The 24,806-nt window shown below is 40.1% G+C and overlaps 1 protein-coding gene across 1 annotated transcript in view; it reads left to right on the forward strand.

Moving 5' to 3' along the window:
* Positions 1 to 24,806, forward strand: part of LOC121946885 (plexin-A1-like) — a 321,677-nt gene that overhangs the window by 238,747 nt on the left and 58,124 nt on the right. The window contains exons 13-17 of the mRNA XM_042491694.1: positions 7,505 to 7,656; positions 9,546 to 9,666; positions 10,422 to 10,558; positions 13,817 to 13,984; positions 23,153 to 23,246. Coding sequence (XP_042347628.1) covers positions 7,505 to 7,656; positions 9,546 to 9,666; positions 10,422 to 10,558; positions 13,817 to 13,984; positions 23,153 to 23,246 — 672 coding nt within the window. The remainder of the gene's footprint in view (positions 1 to 7,504; positions 7,657 to 9,545; positions 9,667 to 10,421; positions 10,559 to 13,816; positions 13,985 to 23,152; positions 23,247 to 24,806) is intronic.

The following is a 24,806-nucleotide window of genomic DNA, read 5'->3' on the forward strand; positions in this document are numbered from 1 at the left end:
TATTCTGTATGGTGAGGACAAGAGCATGTTTTGTCTAAAGATACACAAACACAGCAATGTCACAGTAAAAAAAAAAAAAAAAACACTTTTTGTGGCACTATCCCTACTGGAACAACAGAGACAGGTCATAAATAAGCAACAATATTTGGTGGCTAAAAAGCTGTTGGAAACATAGCAATGATTTGCTAAAACATAACCGCTTTTTGTTGGTCTTAACAGATGATCTACAATTTGACAGGTGTCTTGCATAGATGCCGCACCAATCACCATGCCCACCTCCTTCACACAACAAAGTCAGCTCATATACTATGTCACTTTATGCACGTTGATATGATATGTAGGAATCATTCCAATTAAACATATTTGTGGTTTGCAGAAGCACACAATGCCAATATTTTCCTCTGGCTACAGAGCTGAAGGTGATTGCAGATATGGCAGACAGAAAAGTTTCTGTAAACTTTTCTATCTTATCCCGTTCTTGTAGTTACTTAATGCTGTGTGTGAAACAGTGGTTGTATACAATCACTAAGCATGTTTGTTTAAACATGCATTCACAAACTGAAAAAAGTATCTGTGTTTATGTACAGGGGAGTACATTGTGCATGCATCTGGTTGTGTGTTTTCGTGCACACAAACACAAGGGCATGTGAAGGAGAGGGGGGAGTGAGAGTGATGTGTTTTTATATTATGATAAAAGTACAAGTAGAGCAAGACTGGGAGTAATAAATGTCTAAAGAGTTATGAAAGCCAGAGTAAAAGGCGTCTTGAATATCAATAGCAGATATCTCTATGCTCTTGATTCATGGTTTCATTTTGCCCTGTTTAGTTTATATTACCTTCCAGGAGGATTGTATTTATCCAGTTGAGCAGCCAGTATGAGTACTGATAGATGTGCTATTCACTTAACAGTCATTCTGTTGACTCAGAGAGGTTGACTGAAACAATTAAAGTAAAAAGTACATTATTTTAAATCACCCAGTGCTAATTATGTAAAACTGTGATGCTTACATTTCTCCTACATAAAGCACAAACTGAGTAGGTAAGGGTTAGGTTTTGGTCATAACAATTGAAGATAAACTAGGTTAATTAGTCTCTTTGATGTTTTACTGCCCACTGTCCTGCTTCATAATATCTGCCCTCTACAGTGTTCACATATGGCTGGCAGTAACTTCACATGGACCGAAAGAGCCCACCAGCAGCTAAGTCTCTCAACACAAATAGCCAGAGTCGATCCTATCGAAAACAAGAACTCTTTAATAACGCCTAAGTCTCCAAACACCTTAAATCCAGTTTAATTCCCAATTTCGTATTCCCAGGTTTTCCAAATGTTCAAACATAATAACTAGATATGTAATAGATTGTTTGTTTGAGGCAGTGTTCCCAGGATAAAAAAAAGGCTGCTGCGAATTGAATTTCCTTTACTCCCATTTGCTTAGACTGCCTACAGGAATTCCCAAACTATTTTCCTGGCCACATAAACAATTCTCCCAGTTTTTAACAGCTGCTGGGCCTTCCATGGCACATGTGCTATTGGTTACCGCTCAGACCACAGCAAGATTACCATGTTGCGCACACAAACACACACACAGTGTGTGTACCGGCCAGATAATAGGCTACTAGGAAACCACTGCTGTAATGTTGATGACTTGATGTGGCTACTCTGTGGCTAGGACGGTAATATAGAGGCCACACGGCCACGGAGCGACGCCACAGCACTTTACCTCCACTGGGTTCCTGGTCAGTGGTATTTAAAAGAAGTGGCCAACAAAGGAAGACAAAATATTTCAAAGAAAAAAACATTAATTGGATTAACTGCTACTTTCAAAGCTTTCGGATCTCAGAGGCTATATTAAAAAAAAACTTCTTCTGCAACTCTTAGGTGTCTTAAAAATGGGAGACAATAGACATGGTGGAGGGTGGAGCATCTTTCCATAGATAACATGCGTTCTCAATTTTGACTGTGGTTCTCTGAAAAATTACTTAACTAATGCCACCTGTGCTGGCAAATGTAGCCTCAGTATTGACCGAAAATGACGTCAAAGCAGCCGAATATGTACAATAAGTCATAACTGATATCCTCTCCCAGAACAAAACAGCTAAGAAGAAATATACATGAGAGTAAGTCGAAACAAAATTGCCATACACTCAGACTATTAGCTGATCAGCTCAGGTGGTTAGGGTTCGGTGGTTACTGGCCAGAAGCTGGCAGAGATTGTGTTATACTAGTATGCATCTTCAAGCATCTGTGGTCCTTGAGTGGTAGATCAGTTCGGCCACTCATGAGGAACAATTCTCATTTCACAGTTATGTCTTGTAAGTTAGTGTTTGAAGTGTGGTTGTGTTGTATCAGACTATCTTCCCAAAACCACTTGAAGTTCGTCTTCAGCTTCGGGGCGCCTGTACTTTACATTCCCCAGAGAGCGGTGGTTATGTGCTTGTGAATGTGGTAGTGTTGTGTCAAATCGCTGCAACATGAGTCCATAAGCTGCCTGAGGTTCCATTTCCACACTGTGGCGTCTGCCTGCACGCCCACAGGCTCAGCGAGCACTACTTATCTTGTTATGTGGTGCCATACTTTTAGACTTCCAGAAGTTTCTGAGGTTCTAATGGAAATACACTCTCAGATTTAACAGAAATAAAAGAGTGGTACACAACCAATAGCAATGAGGTGTAGTGGTCTGGCTCCACGTTCTGTACCACAACGATCATGTTTCAGACACATAGCTAGAGATCATAACATGCCTTATTAGAGGCAATGTTATTGCTTATTTAAAGTCTCCTTGTCCCAGAAGTATGTAAGGCATCTGCCTTTGGTCGGTTACTTACAGTTGGTTGCACCCAGCACTTTCACCCCCCCCCCATGTTTTGAGGAATGTTGAGATATCCTGTTCGATCATGATACCACTGATGGATGCATGTGAAGGCAATTTGCACAAAATTTGCCCCAGTTACCACAACCTCACCTGTCTTCTTATAGATATGAGAGAGGAATGATGGATGGTCACGAGGAAGGCTAGTTTAGTTGGGTAAAAGACTCAGTCAGTGGTACATTGCTAGGCTCTTGGTAAAGGCGTAATATGCAGGATTTTCCCTTAAAAGCCATGTATTGAGTCACACAAAGGTCATCCTTCTCAGTTATTATCTGTGACTCTGTGACCCACTTGAAGTGTGTAGTAGTGCATTTATCTGCAAAGATCCTGCCCTCTACCTGGATTCCGTATTATTTTGATGTGTTTGGGATGTTTCTAAGCATTTAGTCTCCCCAGCCAATAACAATGTATCAATGAGGCTTCAGATCTTAAGGCCCAGACACACCAAACCAGCATCAAAGACCAAGCGGTGACAAAAGCCAACTGTTGCTTCGCCTTGGGTCATCTGTGTCTCTGTCAAAAAGTTGCACTAGAATACACAGCAAAGACTACAGCCAACAGCCAGCTGTCATGTATGCTCTGCCCCTGCTTGAGCTGAATTGCTAATCAGGATGATTTAATTCACAGACAGGCTCCTCTGTCTCCGATGCTGATTCAGCATACTAAATCTGCTTAAAAGAGGCAAACAAGGGCTAACAAAGACCGACGAGGGCCAACGGTTTGGGACACACCATAAAGACTGGGGCAGTAGATGCTCACCAATGGCCAAATGCCAAACATCATTGAGTAACGGCCAACCGTCGCCTTGGTGTGTCAGGACCTTAAGGGACTTATGTAGCCACTTGGTGCTACACTGTAAGCAGCATGCATCTAAGAGGAAGCTACAGGAATTGTGAACCCTGCACCTAAAACAAGCAAATATAGCAAGACAAATCACAGAGCCGATATAGCGTGTCCCAAAACAAAACTGGGTTTGGCTTTTACTCTCAGTGGTTAGCACTGAATGATAGGATGGGCATGAACAGCGACACTGAGTTGGCCTTTTTCTGTTCAATATTTAGGTGCAAGTGGTTAACTCTGTATAGCTTACTAAAGTATGGACTCCATTACAACAAATACAAAGTTCTAAGCTTTCAGTGTATGTACAAGCAGTGTGAGGAGGAAGAGGGTTCAAGTTTGAATGTTTATTTACTTAAGTAACAACAACAATTCCTACATAGTATACCTTTAACTACAATACTAGTATACCTAAGATCTTAAGTATTGTATATATATGCTTTATATCTAAAGCATTGTGCTGTGCTTATGGTGTGAGAGTATTTGCTCTTCATTGCTCCCTCTTTCTGTTAACCCCCCCCCCTTTTGATGATGGTGGTAATCCCCTTCAGCAGCACACTTCTCTGTCTTCCTCTGTTGCCTTTCTGTCTGTCTGTGGCTCTGCCAGTGTTTATATCCCAGGGCTTGGTGGCTAGCTGATATTGTGTTTTGCGGTATCATAGCTTCATTCTTCCAAAAAACCATCCGAAGCCCCATTTCCACACCCTGACATCTGTTGTCCATATCCTACCCTAGAGCTTGATGGCTACTCGCTCTGGTCAGTGTTTACCAGCTATTGTGCTTGTGGAACCAAAGTGCTGAGGCTCTACTGGCGCCTGAGGTTCCAACATGAGTCAGCTTCCAAATAGCAGGAAGCATTATCCCTTGCCAAACTGCTTTCACTCTGTCTCGCTTTTTGTCTCTTAATTCAGTTCTCTACTTTTACTACGTTATTTTACAGAATATTTTTTAAGGTATTAGTTTTCAGACCACATCAGTTCATACATTCAGACATTATTAGATTCCAGTTCAGACTATTCTCTTAAAAACATGACTGATATTGCCTGTTGGTCTGTCGTTGTGCATTTAAAGTCATGTCTGTTGTAGCACAATGCTGCCAACGGTAAAAACTTCCAAAATGTGGTTCATCTAACAGTTTGTCGTACTACTGTTTAGTAGTTTACTGGCATGATAAAGCTTTCGCTCATTTAAACAAATACTTTCATACTTGATATGTTCAATGTGAAAATCTTAAGTAGCCATTTTAGCTAATTTTATTTAGCATCAAGACGATACATTGATCACAGTCAATCTCGGACATGTCTTGACAACAAATTTCATTCAACATTTTCATTTACAGTTCTTAAGAGGGAAAAAACATTGTTTCAAGAAAATAGCATAATCAAGGAGAGAAAAGACAGCAGAAGAAAAATTGGAACAAAATGTAGTCCTTTGTTCAGTCAGATACAAAATTACAGGTGTCAATCTCATTTCAAGGTGTCCTTTTTCATTTACAATTGTACAGTCTTTTTTTTTTTTTACAATATGTGCTCCTGTCTCAGTCTCCTCGTCTGCTGTTTGTTAACTTAATTGAAATTTTTCTGACTGCATTGTTTTTCAAGTTTTCATTTGACTGCAGGGAGTGGCTAAAGTGAGTCTTAAGTGTTTTATGGTATTTATCGAGTTCACTACTGGCTTCCAGGCAAAGCTTTTAATTTGTACATTTAAATATAGGCTTCTCATCTTTCATCATTTTCTATATTAATTTCAATGCCCCACATTTTCCTTTATAATGTTATTATCAATTTAATCTCATAAACCTTCTATTTGAGTATTTTCATTTTAATTTTGACTTTTTTCACTTTTCCATTAAAATTTTCTGCATGGATTTTTCTTTTTTAAATTGTATTTCTGTGAAAAACATACTCCATAAAACACACTTCCTTCAAACTTGACAGAAACAAAATAAAACTCACCCAAACCATCTTCATTACTCCTAATAGTAATCTAGTTAGTAAGTCCACTGTTCCAACATTCCCCAGCTCCGGTTTGGTCATAATAAATCCTTAGACATAAAAAGTATGCCATTCCCCCACAGTCTCTCTTTGCCAATGCTGGCCACTGGCTGTTTACATTCCTGTAACTTCTCCCTCCACCACTAGGTGTTGCAGTGTCTTTCAAATCAGCTGCGTCTTCCAGCAGTCTTCCACCGGAGACTGAGCTCTGGTTGTGCATGCTGTGCACCATATACAATGAGTTTAAGAAAGAGAAAGAGGAGCGTCTGTATTTCTGATGGTACTGAAAAACATACTTTCAGGACTTCTAACACCGGTATACAATGATACCACCCAAGCGTACCCTGGAACATCTGGTCAGCTTTTTGTGGAAAAACTTAGTGCTCTTCCCTTTATTAGTGACTACAGGTGAAGTGCCCTTGAGCAAGACATTTAACCTCCAGCTGCTCCAGTGGTGCTTTTCAGTAGCCAGCAGTATCGAATTCTGTTCCCAAAGCATTGTGCAGAAAGGGTTTGAATCTCAGCAGACTTTCTCTGCATAAAAGTTAAGAGTGACATTTCGTGTGTCTGACGAAACAAACCGTTAATTCCCCAAACTAGTCCATGATGCTGAAATTACTATTCATCAAAGTCTGCTGTTTGCGTCTATCTGTAGTGTAATAATAGCACTGTGCCTCCATACTGTTGGTGCCTGAGTTTGCATTTCCACCCTGTGCTGTCTGCTCAGCCAAGCACTGCAGGAGAACAGGGCAATGGACAGATTACACATAATTACCTCATGATGCTTGTTAGGGATTAGGTTTGGGTGTGTGTGTCCGCGTTGTAGTGCATGTGTGCGTGTTTGTGACAGCCACTGTCCATCAGTCACCATATTTGTTTTGTCACACCACACCTGTCCCCGTTACGCGCCATAATCTGGCTAGATAAATCACATTATGGTTCGGCAGCTCGACTGAGCGTTGCATCGCCACAGTCCCGTCGACTGAGCCAAGCCAGCATAATAAGTTTCAATTAAACCCCCAAGATGATGCCTTTGGTTAGTGCCTGTGTGGTTCTGTTTTTTTTTTTGCCCTCTCTTTATCTCATTTTCGGTGTTTTTCAAAGCCAAGAGGGTGATTTTTCTTCATTAGAACTGTATGGAGTGAGTGTGTGTGTGTGTGTGTGTGTGTTTGTGTGTGTTTGTGTGTGTAACTGGCTCCATGTGTTTTGATCTGTGTGTATGCCTGTGTGTTTGATGTCTTCTGTCATGTTTGAGAACTATTTTCAGACTTTAACCGTTTGAAACCTGAGTAAATTAGATGTTTTTCTTTCAAAAGCATGAGAAGAAGGCAATTAGCATCAAAAGTAAGAATTACCCAAAAATTAGCAAAAAAAAAAAAAAGTAAAAAGTGCACAAAAATTATGTGAAAATTAGTGGGGGAAAAAAGAAAAAATAAAGCACAAAAAATACCGAATCTAATTTCTTGAAATTTGTGGAGCATGTATCACCAAGTTTCTTATAGCCTCTTTCCCATGTTTTAGAAAGAAATCACACCAATTTGCTCAAAGGTTGAAATATTTGTGAAAGGCATCTGAAAGCAGCAGAAGGTGAAGAAGGTGATGTCACTCCAGACTTTAAAGGGTTTAATTAGTTAAATGAGGACACAATGTGAAACTGTGGATACATTTGTGTTTTAAAGAGTGTGTTTGTTTTTGCGTGTGTGAATATAATTTTTCCATCATCTTTACCTTTACATCTTCCTTTAACCCCTTTCTGCGTGCTCTTCGTCTTTTCTCCTGACCTCCATCCTCTTATCATTCCAGTTGTTCCCTGAGACGGGGCCTCGCCAAGGGGGAACCAGGGTGACCATTCTGGGGGAGAACCTGGGTCTGCAGTTCAGAGACATCCAAATGGGTGTCAGGCTGGGCAAGGTTCCATGTGTTGCCATTGAGGAGGAGTATGTGAGTGCAGAGAGGTAAGTTATGGAACAGAGGATACTCTCACAAGCATTCACATGCACAAAACTGCTGTGAAAATAGCACACAAACACACATGAATGCACTGACACATACAGACACCTGTCATCTGTCTCACAAACACACACACACACACACACACACACACACACACACACACACTCACATCTGAGGACACACACACCAAAGGCAGTAGCAACAAGCACCTATCTTGTCCTGGCCAATCAAACAGCGGGAAAAAAGTAAACCAGAATACATATTTTGCAGAGGTGCCTATGCATCCACATCCAGCAGCTGAACAGATATTGATTTAAGCTTTTTTAATTTTTTTTTGCATTTGTGTGTGTGTATATTTGTGTAAATTCCATCTATTGTTCCTGTCCATTACTCCCTACATATGCTCTTTCCTTTATTTTTCTCATCCTGACATTTACTCGTCTGCAGGGTCCTACACGGCTGAGGAATTGGGTTCACGCAGATCAAACAATCTCTCTGTAGTGCAGTTAGTTGGGAAATGATGCATGTTGAGATAGAGGGTATCTCTGTTCAAATATTACACACACATACACACATCAGTTATTTTGAGTATTATTCCTGACGTCTATGCACGGCTTCAAAAATGTCCAGGACACATTTTTCATATCTTCCCCTGCTTCCCAGTCAGCTTCTTCCTGGGATTTTAATCTACTGTATTATATATTTTTGGTGCTGTGTACAATGTATACAATGCCCACTGTAGTCATGGGAATAACCTTTTAATTTCATCTTTTTGTTTGCAAAAATGCAATCCAACTGTCAGTAAAAATGTTGGTATTGTAAATATTGACACAAACTTTATGGTTGAACAACACTGGTTAATGTGATTAGGTTTAGGCACAGAAACCACTTAGTTATGGTTTGGTTAAGATCATGTTTTGGCTTAAAATTCTGGTTTTGTGGGCACAATTCTAGTTGGAAACACAGTGATGTTTTGCTAAAAAGAAAAAGAAAATCATGTCTGTAAGGCTAAAACATTACAGGGAAAACAAGGGGAGTTCCCAAAAAAATATCCACGTTTGGGTGTTAAAAAGCCACTGGATTAACAGCCATGGGTCACAAAAAAAATACCCACATTGGGGGGCTAAGAATTCACAGGAAAAATAGTGGCGGGTCTCAAAAAAACATCCATGTTTAGGTGCTAAAAAGCTGCTGTAAAAATAGCCACTGGTTGCATAAAAACACCTATGTTTGGGTCCTAAAAGCCTCTGGAAAAACAGCCACTGTTAGGGAGCTAAAAAGTTGCAGGAAAAACAGCAGCGGGTCCCTAGAAAACATCTGCATTTGGTGGCTGAAAAGACAAGTCCCCAAAACACCCCCACGTTTGGTGCCTAAAAAGCTGCTAGAAACACAACAATGGCTTTGTTACATGATTGGTTTTGTCATTTGTTGGTCTTAAACAGCAGTCTGCAGTGGGGTGCAGCTTTGCAAGCATCTGGCCCAGGTGACGTGACATCCATCATCCCTTCAGCTAATAAATTGTCACTTTCGAAACATTGTTATAATGCGTATGTGACATGCAAATGTTAGGTATTCAGGGTTTGCAGCAATGTTAAATGCCAACACTTTCCCCTGGCAACTGTGCTGTGCAGTTTTTTATTTACGTGTTCATTTGACAGGGACAAATGCATGAAACAGATGCTATGCATACAGGTTTCTAGCCAAGGCTAATTTGCAACCCCCATCCCGTGATGTATATTAATAAATTAGCAACAGTTTGAAGCAGCATTTAATAAAATGTCAGATTCTGTGTAAAAACGTTGGTATTCGTGTACGGTTGGACTAGAACAACCTGACCTTGGCCTCTTTTCTCTTCTTCTTTTCATCAATCTCTTCAACTCTCCACCCACAGAATAGTGTGTCTGCTGAACGACGCTACCGGCTACAGGGTTCAAGAAGCTCAGGTTGAGGTGTGTGTGAGAGACTGTGTCAACGACTACAGAGCCCTGTCGCCAAGGCCATTCACCTTTGTGGTAAGTGCCATACAAGGGGTCTGAGATTAGAAAAGTTATTTTACATGGACCATGATGATTCAAAAAAGACATTGCTTTGATGAGAGGCCTCGAGTAACTGAGCAAAGGGTTCAAAGAACAGTCAAAATATGATTTCAGTGCTTTTTTCCCCAGCATTTTCAACATTACATAGATGAATGTTATTTTTCTTTAGGTACACCATGATTGGATTTAATGGAATCCTGTGCCATTATGTTCATTATATTTCGGGCACAAAATGGCAAAGTTAGCACGTCTGTTGCAACAGTCGGTGCTTAGAGTTGCAGGTGACACCTTCATGAGGACTCTAATTCTCTGTGGATTCCCTGTAATATTTGCAGCTTCCAGTCAGTTTTTAAGCCTTTCAGGTGTTGTTTGTATTACCTCTGTTGCCTGTATTACCTTTTAATTTATTATTATTCATAGCATAGACTAATTTTTGTGTCATTTATACTTATTTTTTGTGCATCTCCATTGTGTACCATATGATTGCATTATTTTGTTTGAGGCATCTCATCACTGCTTTCTGTCACTTTTAAATTACAATGGTTTGTTGAAATTACACATCAAAACAAGATGGCTCTGTTGATGTAAACACAATTAAGCAATCATATGTAATTGTTTTTTTTAACACTATTTATATGCAAACTCAGTTGTCCTTGAGTTACTTGAGCTTTGTCAAGTTTCAGAGAATGATGCCTTTGTAATATTGTGTGTACTTTTTCTTCCTCCTCCAGACCCCATACTTCACCCGTATCCAGCCATCTCAAGGGCCCATTTCTGGGGGTACACGGGTCACCATCGAGGGCAGCTACCTCAACGCAGGCAGCTACGTGTCTGTCAGCATAGGACCGCAGCCCTGCTACTTCAAAAAGTAAAGAATCTTTTTTTTTAAATTAAATTTTAATCATCCCTGTGGGGAAATTGGAACATCACAACAGAGAATAAAATTAAGATAAGACCAAAAAAGAGCACTGAAGATAGTAAAATAAATTCATAATTATGACTGAAGGTACTGTAGATAATACAGGCAATGAATAGATAAAGATAAATATGTGCATACATAAACATGCTCTTTAAAGATTTGTGTGTGTTCAAAAAAAAGTCTTTCTCCTAAAGATATTACATGCACATGTACGCATGTAATCAGTGTGTTAGGTTAGGATGTTGTATTGTGTGTGTGTGTGTGTGTGTGTGTGTGTGTGTGTGTGTGTGTGTGTAGGGTTGGGGGATCATGCATGTGTGTGTTGACATGTGTTTGCATGCTTGTTGCTTGCAGACATACAGCATCTCTTTGTCTGCACTCACACAGGCTTTCCCTAATCTAGTGCATGAAAAAATCCAAAGTATCACCACAGTTGCTCGCTTGTCAAATGCATGGATTAGTCTCTCATAGCTAATCTCTATTGAAGCCACTGTATGCTAGCTTTGATGTCACAGCACTCGTTCCCGTGCTGCAGCCTGCTCGCAATAATCCAACAGATTCCACTTCATGGCGACTGTTCGCTCAGCTCGACGCTGTCTTTATCTATCACACCCTAACTGTGTGACTGTGTTTGTGGCATCTTGTGAAGGTTGCTGGGCCATGTGTTCTTTGTGAATGGGGTTGCCATGGTTACAAGCAAAAGGGACGAAGGCAGGGTGGATGTTGTAGATTCTCTCTCTCTCTCACTGACCGTGTGACTGCCATGGCATATAGAGGCACAATAGAATGTGCAACATTGCATTAAAGTGCACACACACACACACACACACACACACACACACGCACACACACACAAACATACATATCGCTCCTGTGAAGTCATGGCCCAGAAAAGCAGCCACCACTCAACTGTGCTAAATACATATTAGATAGTGTAGCTACTGGGGACTGCAACTGAATATGTTATTTTGCCTATGGGATGCACGCTCACACACACACACACACACACACACACAATCCATCCCTCCCCATCCCCAGTGTTTGTGACTGGTGTTGTTGATCCTTGTCAGCGCACCAATCATAGCAGGTAAACTTCATTAAACACAACTTCACAAGACTTGTTTCTACATATTTCTTGTCTTCCTTACACTCAGCACATTTCATTGTATATGAGGTATTACTGTAGGGAAAGGGTTACACCAGTACACTACCATATTTTGGTGAGGAATTCCCCTTCTTTAGTTTTTAAGCTAAAAGTTATTTTATTTTATAAAATCAAGATGTCACTGGGTGTATATCTAACACAATCTTACCTATAGACCTAATTGACATATTATACACATATATATTATTTAGGTAAGAAAAATGCATGTAAATGCATTGTGATCAGAATATCATCAGATCAGCAGGACCTCCTCCATATGTGGATGCTCTGGATCTTAGGGTTAGGGTTAGACCATGCTCTAAAAAAACCCAAATTTGCTATTTCAGTTCAAAGTTCACTTAAGTTTGCTCCTTCCTGATTGTTTAACCCTTTGAAAAGGCGGAGAAATATATTCTAGAGATAGATTTTTTTTTCTACAGATGCTACAGAATTCTTATTTTAAAGCACCTTTTTCAGGGGGGTGGCTTTCCATTTTTTTCTCTCTCTCTCATTTTTAGGTAATTTTCTTGTATTTTCAAGAATTTCCTGCTAACTTGGGGTTTTTTTCCTCTTATGTTTCTCATTGCCTTCTCCCAGTGTTTGTGAAAAGAAAATCTTATTTGCTTAGGTTTTAAGGACTTAAGCAAGCCCAAAACCTGATGTGGTTTAATATGTCTTCATAACTTCAATTGGTCCAGAATCTAGCTGCCCATATCATCACCAGAACTTCCTCCATAGATCATGTCCCTCCTGTTCTTCAGTAACTTCACCAGCTCCCTGGTAAATGTCGTATTGATTTCAAGATTCTTCCTCTTCTCACCTGTAATCCCTTCATAACCCCGCCACTTGACTACCATGGGGTCCAGAGCCTTCACCCTTTCTGCCCACTGCCTTTGGAACTCTCTCCCACAAGACATTCACAATATTGATTCCCTCTCCACCTTTTCTCTGCTGTCTGAAAACTCACCTTTTGAAGGTGGCATATTTGGTCTGATCTTGACTCTAATGGCGACACACAAACCAAGATATCCAATGATGATGAAGTTACGATGATGATTTTATATGCAGTTTTTATAATTATTAGTTTTTGTTATTTTAGTAACTTGCTGTATATTACTGTTTTCCCTGACATAATGATGTATGGATACATTGTTGCCCAAGGAGCTAGCAAGCCTTAAAATAAATGATGGCCATCTATGACACCACATGCCTTCACCTTGGAAGTGTCATGTTTTAAGTCCCCCCCCCCGTCTAATTTGCTTATTGTGACCTGATCGCAGTGCAGGCAGAAACAAGATAAAGGAAACACTTTTCACAGGTCACATGATAATACCAGGTATAAATGGAGCCAGTGACCGTACGATGTGCACACAATATACATTGCTGCTAATGGCTCACGCAGCTGCGGTCAAAAGCTCCAACTATGATGAGCCAGCTTTGATTGCTGTGATGCATGAGGCCAGGAGAGCGGTCATTTTGCAGGACTTGATTGTCTTGCTGGGATGGAATGCATTGGTCACAAGTGGGATTATCTAATGAAATTAGCGGTTTACAATATGATTTTAAGAGAATGAGACTAAGTGGCTTCCCAGGCTGGACACTGGTAATTACAAGAACAGTGAGCAAGCCATTAAATATGTCAGGGTTTCATCTTGGACCTCAGTATTTAGGGAATGTCCTGGCACAAAAAAGTAATCATTGCCTCTTCATTATTCTAATTCACTTTTTGGAACGATCAGACTCTGCTAGACGGCTTCTTTTTGGGATATTGCAGAGGGCCTCTCTCTATTCTTCTTTCTGTTGATGTGTGAATTTTTTCTTTCTCCAGAAATCACTTTTATTGTCTCTGCAATCTTGTATGCATTTGTACACTCAATCTCTCTATTCATGTGAAATTTCCTGTGAGATGGCAGAACCTCAATATCATTCAAATAAATGTTTGGGTTTTTTTTACACAATGCCATAGAGCTCTGTGGAAATTAAGCATTTATCTGAGTTGCCACTGATTTAAGCTGCTGTCTGGGTATGCCTTTCTCTAACTTTTCTCTTGTCTGTCAATCCAGGAGGAATGCCCGTGAGATAGTGTGCGTTACACCAGCTGGATTGGCAGCGGGCAGTGCATCAGTTTTGGTGGATATCGACGATGCTGAGCTCAGAAACCCTGAGGTCAAGTTTAACTACACTGAAGACCCCACTGTCCTGAGGATCGAACCTGATTGGAGTATTGCCAGGTAAGCTGTTGTGTTGCATTAATATTTACTGAGCTGGGTTATGTAGTTTTATCTGTTTTTTGTATTTAGTTATTTGTGGACCAACCACAGCTTCTAGACTAAGTCAGTATTTTTTGTTTTGGCAACTACTGTTTCACCAAACAACAGATTTTGGTTGAGAGACAATATTTCACTTGTTCACAAATGGCTTTTGTTGCTGAAATGATTCCAAGAAGTTTGGAGAGTTCCTTACCAAAAAAATGCCATACCAAATATATTGTCTCAGATTGATATTTTTCTGAGTGGTGGGTGGATTTTCTGAAAGGCTACTGGCATAAGAAAATTCCGGGTTGGGCCTCGACACACTACATACGGACGCATTCTTGAGGGATTCTAAGCAGACTTGATTGCTAGACAAGAACGATGACAGCAGAGTTTGTTTAGAAGTGATTTGATGCCAGTTGAGATTTCTCATCTGGTTCAAGCAATACATTTTTAGTGGAAGAAATCATTAGCGGTAGAGGCAGCCCACCTGCTCCAAAAAGTGGGAGTGTGAGCTTTTCAGATTGTACAGCCCATTGATTGTTTGACTGTGATTGGTGATTGGAGAAGGAGCTCACACTGATCAGTGGTTGTTGTGCTAGAGACGATAAAGTTCTTTGCCTGAACTAGTTCATCTCTCAGTTTGATACTCAGATTTCCTCGGTTGATCATGCTGTACTATGTGTTCCCAGCTTAATAAATAAAGACCCTCCACAGCTCAGCATTGAACATGAGAGGAGAAAACACACACAAGCACAGACTTTGACATTAAAGTAAATTCACTGGCAGACGGGGCAGAAGAACACACATATTGGTCTTCATGATGAATACTTAGGTTACTTTCGAAGAAGCAAGTCCTTACCTCAGTAGCTTTTCAAAAGCCTCATTCGGCCTGGGTTTCTATTTCTCTTTGGTAGGTTGGGTGATTTTAAGATTTTTAATCAAACTTTTGTCTAGGATAATGCTGTAACCCATGGCAAAACCAAAAGTCATTGTTGTTTTAAGATAGTGTTACATATTTGGACATGATTGTCATGCATTAATGTTGCTCATGTGAAATATTCATATCACTTTATATTATTTTTATGTTAGATACTTACTTCAATCCAAAATATGATCTGTTTTCTAAACCTAGAACTTAGTGACCTGGTTTTGCTGCTCAAACCTAACTTTGACAATTTCACAACAAACCGCCACTATTTGGAGATGGTCCATCACAGGCATGACTGAAGCAGAACTCAACAACCGCCGATGAGCTAGTGGTGAAAATGCTAATCAGCACAGCATAGTTTGACTCAACGCAACCGGAAGTGCCCATCGAAAATCTCTGTGACAGCTGGATGCTGGATGGTGACGAAGGTCAAGATTTCCCTGCAGATTGCTTTTTTTTATTTCAAACCTCTTTCTGTGAATTGGCACTGCCTAAAATTCTGTCCAGGTTAATGTGTTTTCAATATTTTGTTACCCACCTGTCTGAAAAGTCCTATTCCATCTAATGTATATTAGATCACCTGCTGTACACTCTTCTTTTCTATGTTCTCTTTCACTCTGCATTTCTTTTATTTCCCATTTATTTGTTTCAAGATATTGACAGAGGCAGCTATCCTGTCCTGTTTCCCCTCATTTTACCTCCTTTCCTCCTGCTCCTTTCTTCCCTTCTCTGTGTTGCTTTCTTCCCTGTGGTGACTCATCAGTAGATGGTGGCAGATAGATGCAGAGCTTGTTAGAGAAGAGTGTTGATGAATCCTGCCCTGCCCCTGTTGCCCAGTAGGACTGGCCGAAAAGCAGCTGAGGCCCAATCACTGCACCGAACCCCCGCAGCGAGGGTGTTTCTGTGTGTGTGTGTATGTGTGGCACTCAAACCTAGAGTTCTACTTCAGGAAGCTCACTCAGGGGTGATGATCCCACCTAAAAACGACCCATGCATGCACCCACACACACACATACACGCACCCCACTGATTCCCAGAGTCCCTGATGTTTTGGCCCAAGATCCCCTCTCCATCTGGCTGAGAAAACCACAAAACAACACACACACACCTCACCAAGAGTGACTAAATTGTGTGTGTTGCTTCCAGCTAGTAGAAGCTTTAATGTAGCTAGTGCGTTTCAGCCCATGCCCTCTGTCACAGTGTCACATGTTGGCTCAGGTAGAAAGTATAACGAACCAGTGAGATGTGCTATCATATCAGTTCATGCCTGCCTCATTGTCTGCCTTTGTGCTAATACATGCGCGCCTACAGAGCATTATCATTGTGCTTAGTTGATGATAGCAAAAGTAGATGAAAGACAGTGAGAAGAGCAAAGGGGGGAGATAGAGTGCATTATCATTGTGCTTGGCTGACGATACTCCATTTAGGAAGAAGACAGAGCACTTCAAAAATAAATCAATGAGGAGTGCTCATCTGGGACACCCAGGGAAGATATTTGGGCAGAGACAGAGGTTAGAAAAGCAATTTTGGACCGAAATATTCAAATCTCCTCCCATAGCGTCTGGATAAATAAAGCAGATCAGTGTGGGGTTTGCCACTCTCTCAGCAAGTCCTGCCAAGGTGCCTCTAAGCAACACACTGAATCCCCCTACTACTCCAATGCAGCTGCTTATTTATAACTATTAGAAAACTGGTTGCATTGATAGCAGCCAGGACTAAATATATCTGTTCAGGCAACAAGCATGTATCTCTCGCAATATCCTGAAAGGGCAAATTGACTCAACATAAGCGTGTATTTAATTAAAAATCCAATGAGAAAGTAGCAAATTTCACCCAGATACCCTCACCTAGGCTTGGTAATTAGGGACTCCTGATAGGGGTAGTTGGTAAACTGATATAGTGGGAGAGCTGACGTTGACATGCTAGCAAGCCAGGAATATGCTCGCAATAATAAGTCACGTCATATTAAAAGCATCTGTGTCTGTAGCTAAGGTAGCTGCCGGTGGAATCATTTGTCATATGTCAATCGGTCATCATCAAATATGTAAGCTATAAGTAAGTGTGAAAGTCAAATGCCCTCTTAAAGAAAAGCAATTCACAAAGGAGCTAAATATTACAAAATTGAAGATAGCTAATGATATCAATCCCTAAAGACCATGATAGTTTGCCACCAATCAGTGTTATGAACCTTGACGTCTAGCCAGTATTTGGTGTTAGCACCAACACCTGTCAGCAATTCAAAAACTTCTAAATCTTTGGAGGTCCAGACCTTGAGACAAGCCAAATGCCAGCTACACAGTCCTCTGGACAGAAGTAAGATAGCTAATGTAATGCTAACTAAATGCAAACAAAACACTGGCTAATCATGCATTATTAATCTTGTGTCAAGCAAAATGAAACACATAATGTTAGCCTACCTACTAGCCATAAACAGTGGTAGGATGACACTCTTATTGTTATCGTTCGTAATGGGCGACTTACTGTTACTGTTTCGTTCAATTCTTACTCCATCCTCCGGCTCCCTGCCATCGCCATCAACACTGTGAGCTCTCAGTCAACTGTAAAAATTCATGTCACCGAAAACCTCACCAGAAAAAGAAAATCATTTTGGCCCCTATGAGTGAATCATGATTCTATTTGAAGTAGCTAATTTTGCAATAATATTTGGCTATTTACTGAGTGCGTTTTAACTGTACACATTTGTTTTATTTGTTAGCTACTTATGTTAGCCACTTTTGAATATGGCAGTGTCCAGCAAATCTGTCCAGTTTTGATGTGACCACAACTGGTGTTTTCTTTGTTATGGTCACCTTACAAGTACGCTTTTAAGCATCCCGTGCTGTTTAGAAAAAAAATAATTAAAAAATATATTATTTTTGGCAGTCATTGAGAGGAGGATTAGCCTGGAAAAATAGTGCTGGAAAAAAAGTAACACAGATAGAATAGTAATAGAAAGTGAGGACAGACATGGCAAGAGAAGGAAGGGGAGCAAACAGAGAGAAATACTAACAACAGTGGTTGGATTTCCCCAGCTATCCCAGAGAGTTTATCCTGATTGTCTTGTTGTCTGTTCCCTGAAGCATGTACCTGAGCTAAAGAGACTCACTTAGACAAAGAGAGGAGCAACGGGGACAGAGGGACTCAGCACAAATATACATCAAGCAGAGGAGGAGAGGGAAGGAGGAGAAAGGAGGCGGAGGACAGGCAGTATTAGAATAAGTGCAGTCTGCCTAGTCCCATGACACAGTTGTGGCAATGGCATAAACATTATTAACAATCGGTTCATTTGAATGTAGCCTCAGCTCCATTGCTCCTTTGTCAACCATCTGCCTTTATCTCTTTTATAAAGAGCAAAGTAATTTAAAGCTACTTTATGAGCAAACACTGCTTACAGTAGTAAACATACAGGTGTTGAAGTATTGCTTATGCAACAATATGTTTTAAAAAGGCTTTATTAATATGCTTTGTACTATGTCTTACAATCATAAGAGGTTCAGCTATATTTATATATATTTAGCTATCATGGCAATAGTCCAAACTAATAAATGAAGAATCCAGGAGTGCATCCCCTTGCTGTGATACATCCAAAAAACTAATTTGCATTCAAAGTAGAACTTAAGAGATTAAAAAAAAATCATTTCTTCAGTTTAGATGGAAGTTGTACAATATTACAACTTAAACTTCTTAACATTAATTAGACTCTGCTCAACAGAACAGACTTGATTTGCACAAAATTAATTTCACCACATCATGGCGGAGTTTCATGGCACTTAGCCATAGTGAATTGAAGTATCTCATTTCCAGTTGCTTAAGCTGAATTTGGCTCTTGAAGATTGCAGTGCTGCAGTAGAAATGACAAGAATACAGTATCCCATAAAGTACATGTCTCCAGTATGCAAAAGTAGAAGCAGAGAAATATTGCTACATCTAAATTAGCTGTTCAAGTACCAGTGGAAGACCTGATATCCCCCATAACCACATCTCACACATGATGCTGTTATCCAAATAAATCTAGGATGAATGAGACCCAGTCGCTGTAGCCAGTAATGGGCAACCTGCCAAAAGGAAAAAAACAAAAACTCTAGCTGAAGAAGAGCCAGACTTGAATCCTTTTGTCTACAAACAATGCCAGAGATGGTACGTCTACCTTTATCATCTACTTTCTGTCCCTACCTATCATTTGCTGTTATTGTACGTCTTCCTGGATTAGAATGAGAGATGAATGTCTTGCGTTAGCCAGCCAGACTCTCGATCCAAGATATTAAGAGGCTCTGTCTCCGCTTCATTTCACCGTATCACTTACTCTGCTGATGGTGCTTTTACACTAAGTCATTCTGGATAAGTGTCAGATTAATGTCTACAATGAAAAGACACCTACATTTTTGCAGAAATCAATGGTAACACATGGTAAACCACCAGAAGAAATGTGCCTTGTTATTATGCTCCTGTGATGAAGGGTTGGAGAGGGTGCTCTCTGAGCTGCCAGCAGAGCCAGGGACAAAGCCTTGTCCAATACCTTAGTGAGTATCATGATGCTATAACATATTTTTTTTTTGCCATTGTGTCTGCCCATATGACCTTTGTAATGGCCTGCAGATGTTCTGCCTGGATTAGTTCCTGATCTTGAAGGGATAATTAGAACTTCTCCTGATTTAGGCTTGGACTACCTTAAGAAAGTCCTACCTTTCTTGTCAGGGAGGTATATGTTGCCCCATCTTAAGCTTGACTAGTGTAGAGTAAGAAATGGTTGTCAACACCAGCCATCACATCATAATCTTACAATTTAGAGGCAGTGGGCCATTAGTGGAGTCACCACTCATCCACTTTCAGCTGCAAAAGGTAAAAGTGGTGAAAATACCCCCAGGAGAGAGTCCAAGGGGTACTTTATGTGGCAGGTTCATCACTTTTACATGAAAGCAATACAGGCAGACTTGCATGGTTACTCAGAACCATCCATGGTATCATGAATCCTAGAAAAATTGGTATAAAGTGATAAAAAACTGGGAGAGTATTTTATAGTCAGCTTCAATAGATATTTTGGGGACTCTACAGGTCAGAAAAGTTGATTGATTAAGATCTATCAAGATCTTTGATCATACTCTGGGTTAAAGCTTCAGAATATTCAACAATAGTAAAAAGAACAGCATGGCGGGAGACAAGTGGTGATTCAGTCTACAGAATAAAGACATAATAGTTAAAAAGTCACTCCAGTGACAATGGGCCATTCCGAACCTCGATAGTATCCCCCTGCAGAGAGCGGACACCACTGAGGATACCGAAGCAACAGAGGGAGTAAATCTTAAAAGAACACTTTAAGGGCTCAGTTAGTTGAGCCAGTAGTTAGAAGAGATCTCTGAGCAAAATATTAGATAAATTTCACTCCACATACAGCCAGCAAGATGTCTTGAGAGATACCACAACCGTGGGCGTTTGCCATGAGTGTTTGAACTCAGCCAAGGCCCAAAATACCCATTCAATACCCTCTGTGTGTTTTTGAAAGTGCTTTAGTGTCCAATGTGCAGTAAGGGAGCTGCCTATAGTTTATGACTTTTTCAAGATACAAGGCTTTGTCCGAGCCTTTTATTTCAGACGGCAGTGTGAGAGACTACAGTATATCCCCCTCCAGGCAGTGGGAAACCTGCAGAAAGACAGACGATAGGGATCTTACAAACTATATCTCTCAGAGGTACAGATAGCCGAGGCAGCAGTGAAGGTCTCCTCGTGGAAAACAGAGTAGAGTACTCAAAGGTTGCAACTGACATTGTAAAACAAGGTAGGCAGCAAAAAGTTAAGGCATGTTTCATGAAAACCTCATAAATTCAATTTAAGTATTGCAGTGAAAAGGAAGTACCATCTCCATTGTCTTTGCAAGTGGAAAGAATCCTCCTATAGTAAAGATAATAAATAACGATTTTATTTTTCCCATGTTCTTTGTGAACCTTTCTCAGCACTAGTAATCTTGCATTATTGGGGTTATCAAAAGAAACAAATCCACCAGTCATTTTTGGTCAGAACAACGTGGAATATCACTGAAGGGTATCCAAACTTTTCCCAAAACTTGCATCACAAACTCCAATTTGACTGGTGGAACCAATCAGCCGTTGTTTCAAATCTACACTTACAGTCGTGAAGAAAAGACAGAAATTTTCTAAAAATCGATCCAACCACATAGACATTGTCAGACCAAGAGGTTGTGAGTCTGTCTTCACACACTTTTCACCAACAAAATAAAGCTCCGGGCTTCAGCCAAGTTCGAGCATTGTTATTTACTGGATTCAGTCCAGTGACCTTCACCGGCTCAAGGCAAACACATATTTACTGTGGAGAGTTGTGATTAAAGTATGTACAGTATCTCTGCGGATCTTTCCCTTTCACTCAATTTCTCTCTCTGCCTCCTACTCCTCCTTTGTCCTTTTTTTCTTTCACTTTTACTCGAACATATGCTCCCTCGTGTCCTCATTTTCTGTTTTTTTTTTCCTTTTTTTTTCTCTGCAAACTCCACTATAAAGCGTTCATCCCTAAGCCCTACCTGATGCTCAGGGCTCTCAACTATAAACTTGGAGTCAAACTTTCTTTTTAATAATAGACTTCAAAAATATATATATTTACTGTCCAGGTTATGTTTTGTCTTAAAGGAAGAGTTCACCCCATAATCAAAAGTACATGTTTTTTTTTTTCTCTTACCTGTAGTGCTATTTATTGATCGAGATTGTTTTGTTGTGAGTTGCCAAGTGTTGGAAATAACAGCTGAAGAGATGTCTGCCTTCTTTCCAATATAATGGAACTAGATAGCACTCGGCTTGTGGTGCTCAAAGCACCAAAAGATACTTTTGAAAAACAGCAAAGTCTCTTTTTAGAAATCACGACCTGGTTACTCCCCATATAATCCACAGACCTTGTGTAAGCAGTTTCATGGAGGAACTATTTTCTTTCTAGCAAACTACAACCACCAACCATATCACTGGGCAAAAGGAAGTGTGCATCCACTCATGGATGAGAGACTTGTACGAGTGACAGCACGAGATATCAGTATTAGGCTAGTGGCGTCCTCCTGAGCTGTGATGTTAGCCAGCTCAGTGGTGCTAGGTTAGCTAGCAAAACACTAGCTAGTAGATGTGCTCTTCCGTCTGCGCAGTGATACAGTTGGCGTGTAGTCCAGTAGAAAGGAATAGGTTCCTACATTAAACTGCTCGCAACAAAGTCTATGGATTTTCTTGAGTATATGAGTCATCATTTCTGGAAAGAGACAATTGCTGTTGAGTTTTTCAAATGTATAATTGTGTCCCTTTGAGTACAACAAGCTGAGTGTCTCTATATCAGAGGGAAGACAGACATGTCTGCGGCTTACATCTCCAACAGTCAGCAACTCGCACCAAAACTATTATGGTCAATAAATAGTACTACAGTCAAGTGGAAAACATAAAAGTAAATTTCCCCTTTAACATTAACATTACAAGACAAGACAAATTAAACATGTTTTTAAAATTTATTTTGCTTTTTGTTGGTTTGATTGTTTTTTAATTTTTTTTTTTTTGTCAAAATTTCTGCTCTTAGCACCTACAGTCAATGTCAAACTTTTTATGGTTATGTTTATGCATTCAAACCAACTTGTCTTGATTTAATATAGAAAAAATCAGCAGTCACTTGAAGCAGAATACACAACGTGTTAACATTTAACCAAATGCCATAATCTTTCCCGGATCTTAAAGGTCCAGTGTGAGGCATTTTGGGGCATATATTGGCTAAACTGGAATATCATATTCATTAGTGCATAACTGCCTGAAACTTGGTATCATTGTTGGGTTTTGGGGGGTTTTTAGATGCTTGGCACACCTCATCTCACCTCACCTCACCTCACCACTAGTTGCATCTACATCCTGCACTCTAGACCTTTAACCAAAGTGCTTTTTTGCCTAAATCATTCACATACATTTTGCCTTTTATACATGTTACATGCAACAAGCTTTTATTATGAGCATAATATTGTATGTTTATGTTGCTTTATGCCACCTTGCTTCTTCAGTGCAGGAAAAGAAAAAATAATGCTTTTCAGTATTATTTCTTTGGGGACATTTTGTCACATCTCTTCCTGCAGATGCAGTACACTGCAGTAATGTCTGCTGCTGCCAATCACATATACCATTGAATAAAGTAGAGATTAGTTTTCCCTTCTCCCTCTCTTACTCTCTTCTGCTCTCTTCTCTTCATCCCCACAGTGGGGGTACTCTGCTGACAGTGAGCGGGACGAACCTTGCAACCATCCGAGAACCAAAGATCCGGGCCAAGTATGGACAGGCTGAATCCTTTCATGTGAGTATTGATTTGAAGACACACACACACACCACATAAACACATACGCACAGAGTAAAAGCACACAGACTAACAAACAGGTTCACCAGTGCAGACACATGCACCAGCATAAAGTATACAGTATACATTATTCATCTTTACAGATACAGTACATATATTAACTGACAAATATATTCTGACATACCCCTCTGCATACACAAAAATGTCTGCAGACAACTACTTCTACAGTGGCGCTGAGGGTGGCAGACAGTCTGTCTCTGTGTGTTGCTCACGTCTGCTCTCTCTACAGCTACAGCTTCAGACATCTAACGCTACCTCAGGCCACACAGCTTTTCAAATGTCACTGCACCACATGAGTGTTTGTGTCACAAAAAGAAAGAGACAACATGAGAGAGACTGAGTGTGAGAGTGAAAGAGAGAAAGAATGTTTTGGGGAATGCAGACGAAAGGAAAAATAAAATCCTCGCAAAAATCTGAAGTCCCATTTGAAAATTTGAAGAGTTTCATCAATTCTGTAGATTCGCAAAGCGCTTTGGTGATTGTCACTGTGAGTTGAAGCTCTTTAGTTATCAAGGTGAAGAACCGAACTTCAAACAATACTGAGCCACTTCAAACTGCGCATAAAGCTGCCGTTTATTGAGGCAAACAGCCTACACGACGCGTCCCACACAGCCCTTTATCAAAGTGCTACTTTGCACTTAAAGGACCAGGCTGATGTTTTTTAATGCTGTCACCCATTTACTACAAATCATGAATACTGAAATGACAGCCATTCTCCAAAGCATATGGATGGTGTTTTACATATTCCAATATATTTTTTCTTTTTTCTACCAGTCCAGACAACCTTTTTTATTCATTTCATTATAGCATGACAGCCAGCCCGCAAGATTTGCTTGAGATCCATCACAATGAGCGTCATGTCTGCTTTTTTTTTTGTCAGTGCCAATTCTATTGTATTGCAATGCAATTGAATGTGTAGAATGATTTGCAATCTCTGTAAAGTGTTCAGACTTGCCCAGACGCAATAGCGATGCCTTTGCAAGTTATGTTGTCAGAAAAAAATGAAACATGAAGGCAAATAGGCTTTTTACTTAATATTTACATTTTCCTAGAGTTGACATATGTGTACAAACAGGTCCTACCACAGATTGAGGTTTAAGTGTGTAATTTTCTGACCTTTTATTTCTAAATGACTTACGGAGACAAATGTTTTTTTTTTTTGCGATACATTTGTGCAATCACATGTTAGCACAGTGAATTTATGTCCACAAGAAGTGCTTGTTATTTCCACTGACAGGCTCACATTGTTGGATCCCTACAGAGGTAGACCTTTTTTACCTCTGCGGTGGCGACAGCCATGGCTGAAGGCCTTATTTTTTTGAGTTGTCCATCTGTCTGGTCATCCCATTTTTAGTAATGTGGTATCTTAAGAACACCTTACAGGGAATTTGTTCAATTTTGGCACAAACATCCACTTTGATTCAACAATTCACTGAATAGATTTTGGCGGTCATAGGTCATATGCCAACATCACTGTGGCCTTGTCTTTCTCATTCTTGT

Source organism: Plectropomus leopardus, chromosome 8 (genome assembly GCF_008729295.1).
Source record: "Plectropomus leopardus isolate mb chromosome 8, YSFRI_Pleo_2.0, whole genome shotgun sequence".
In the NCBI taxonomy this organism is placed as follows: Eukaryota; Metazoa; Chordata; class Actinopteri; order Perciformes; family Serranidae; genus Plectropomus; species Plectropomus leopardus.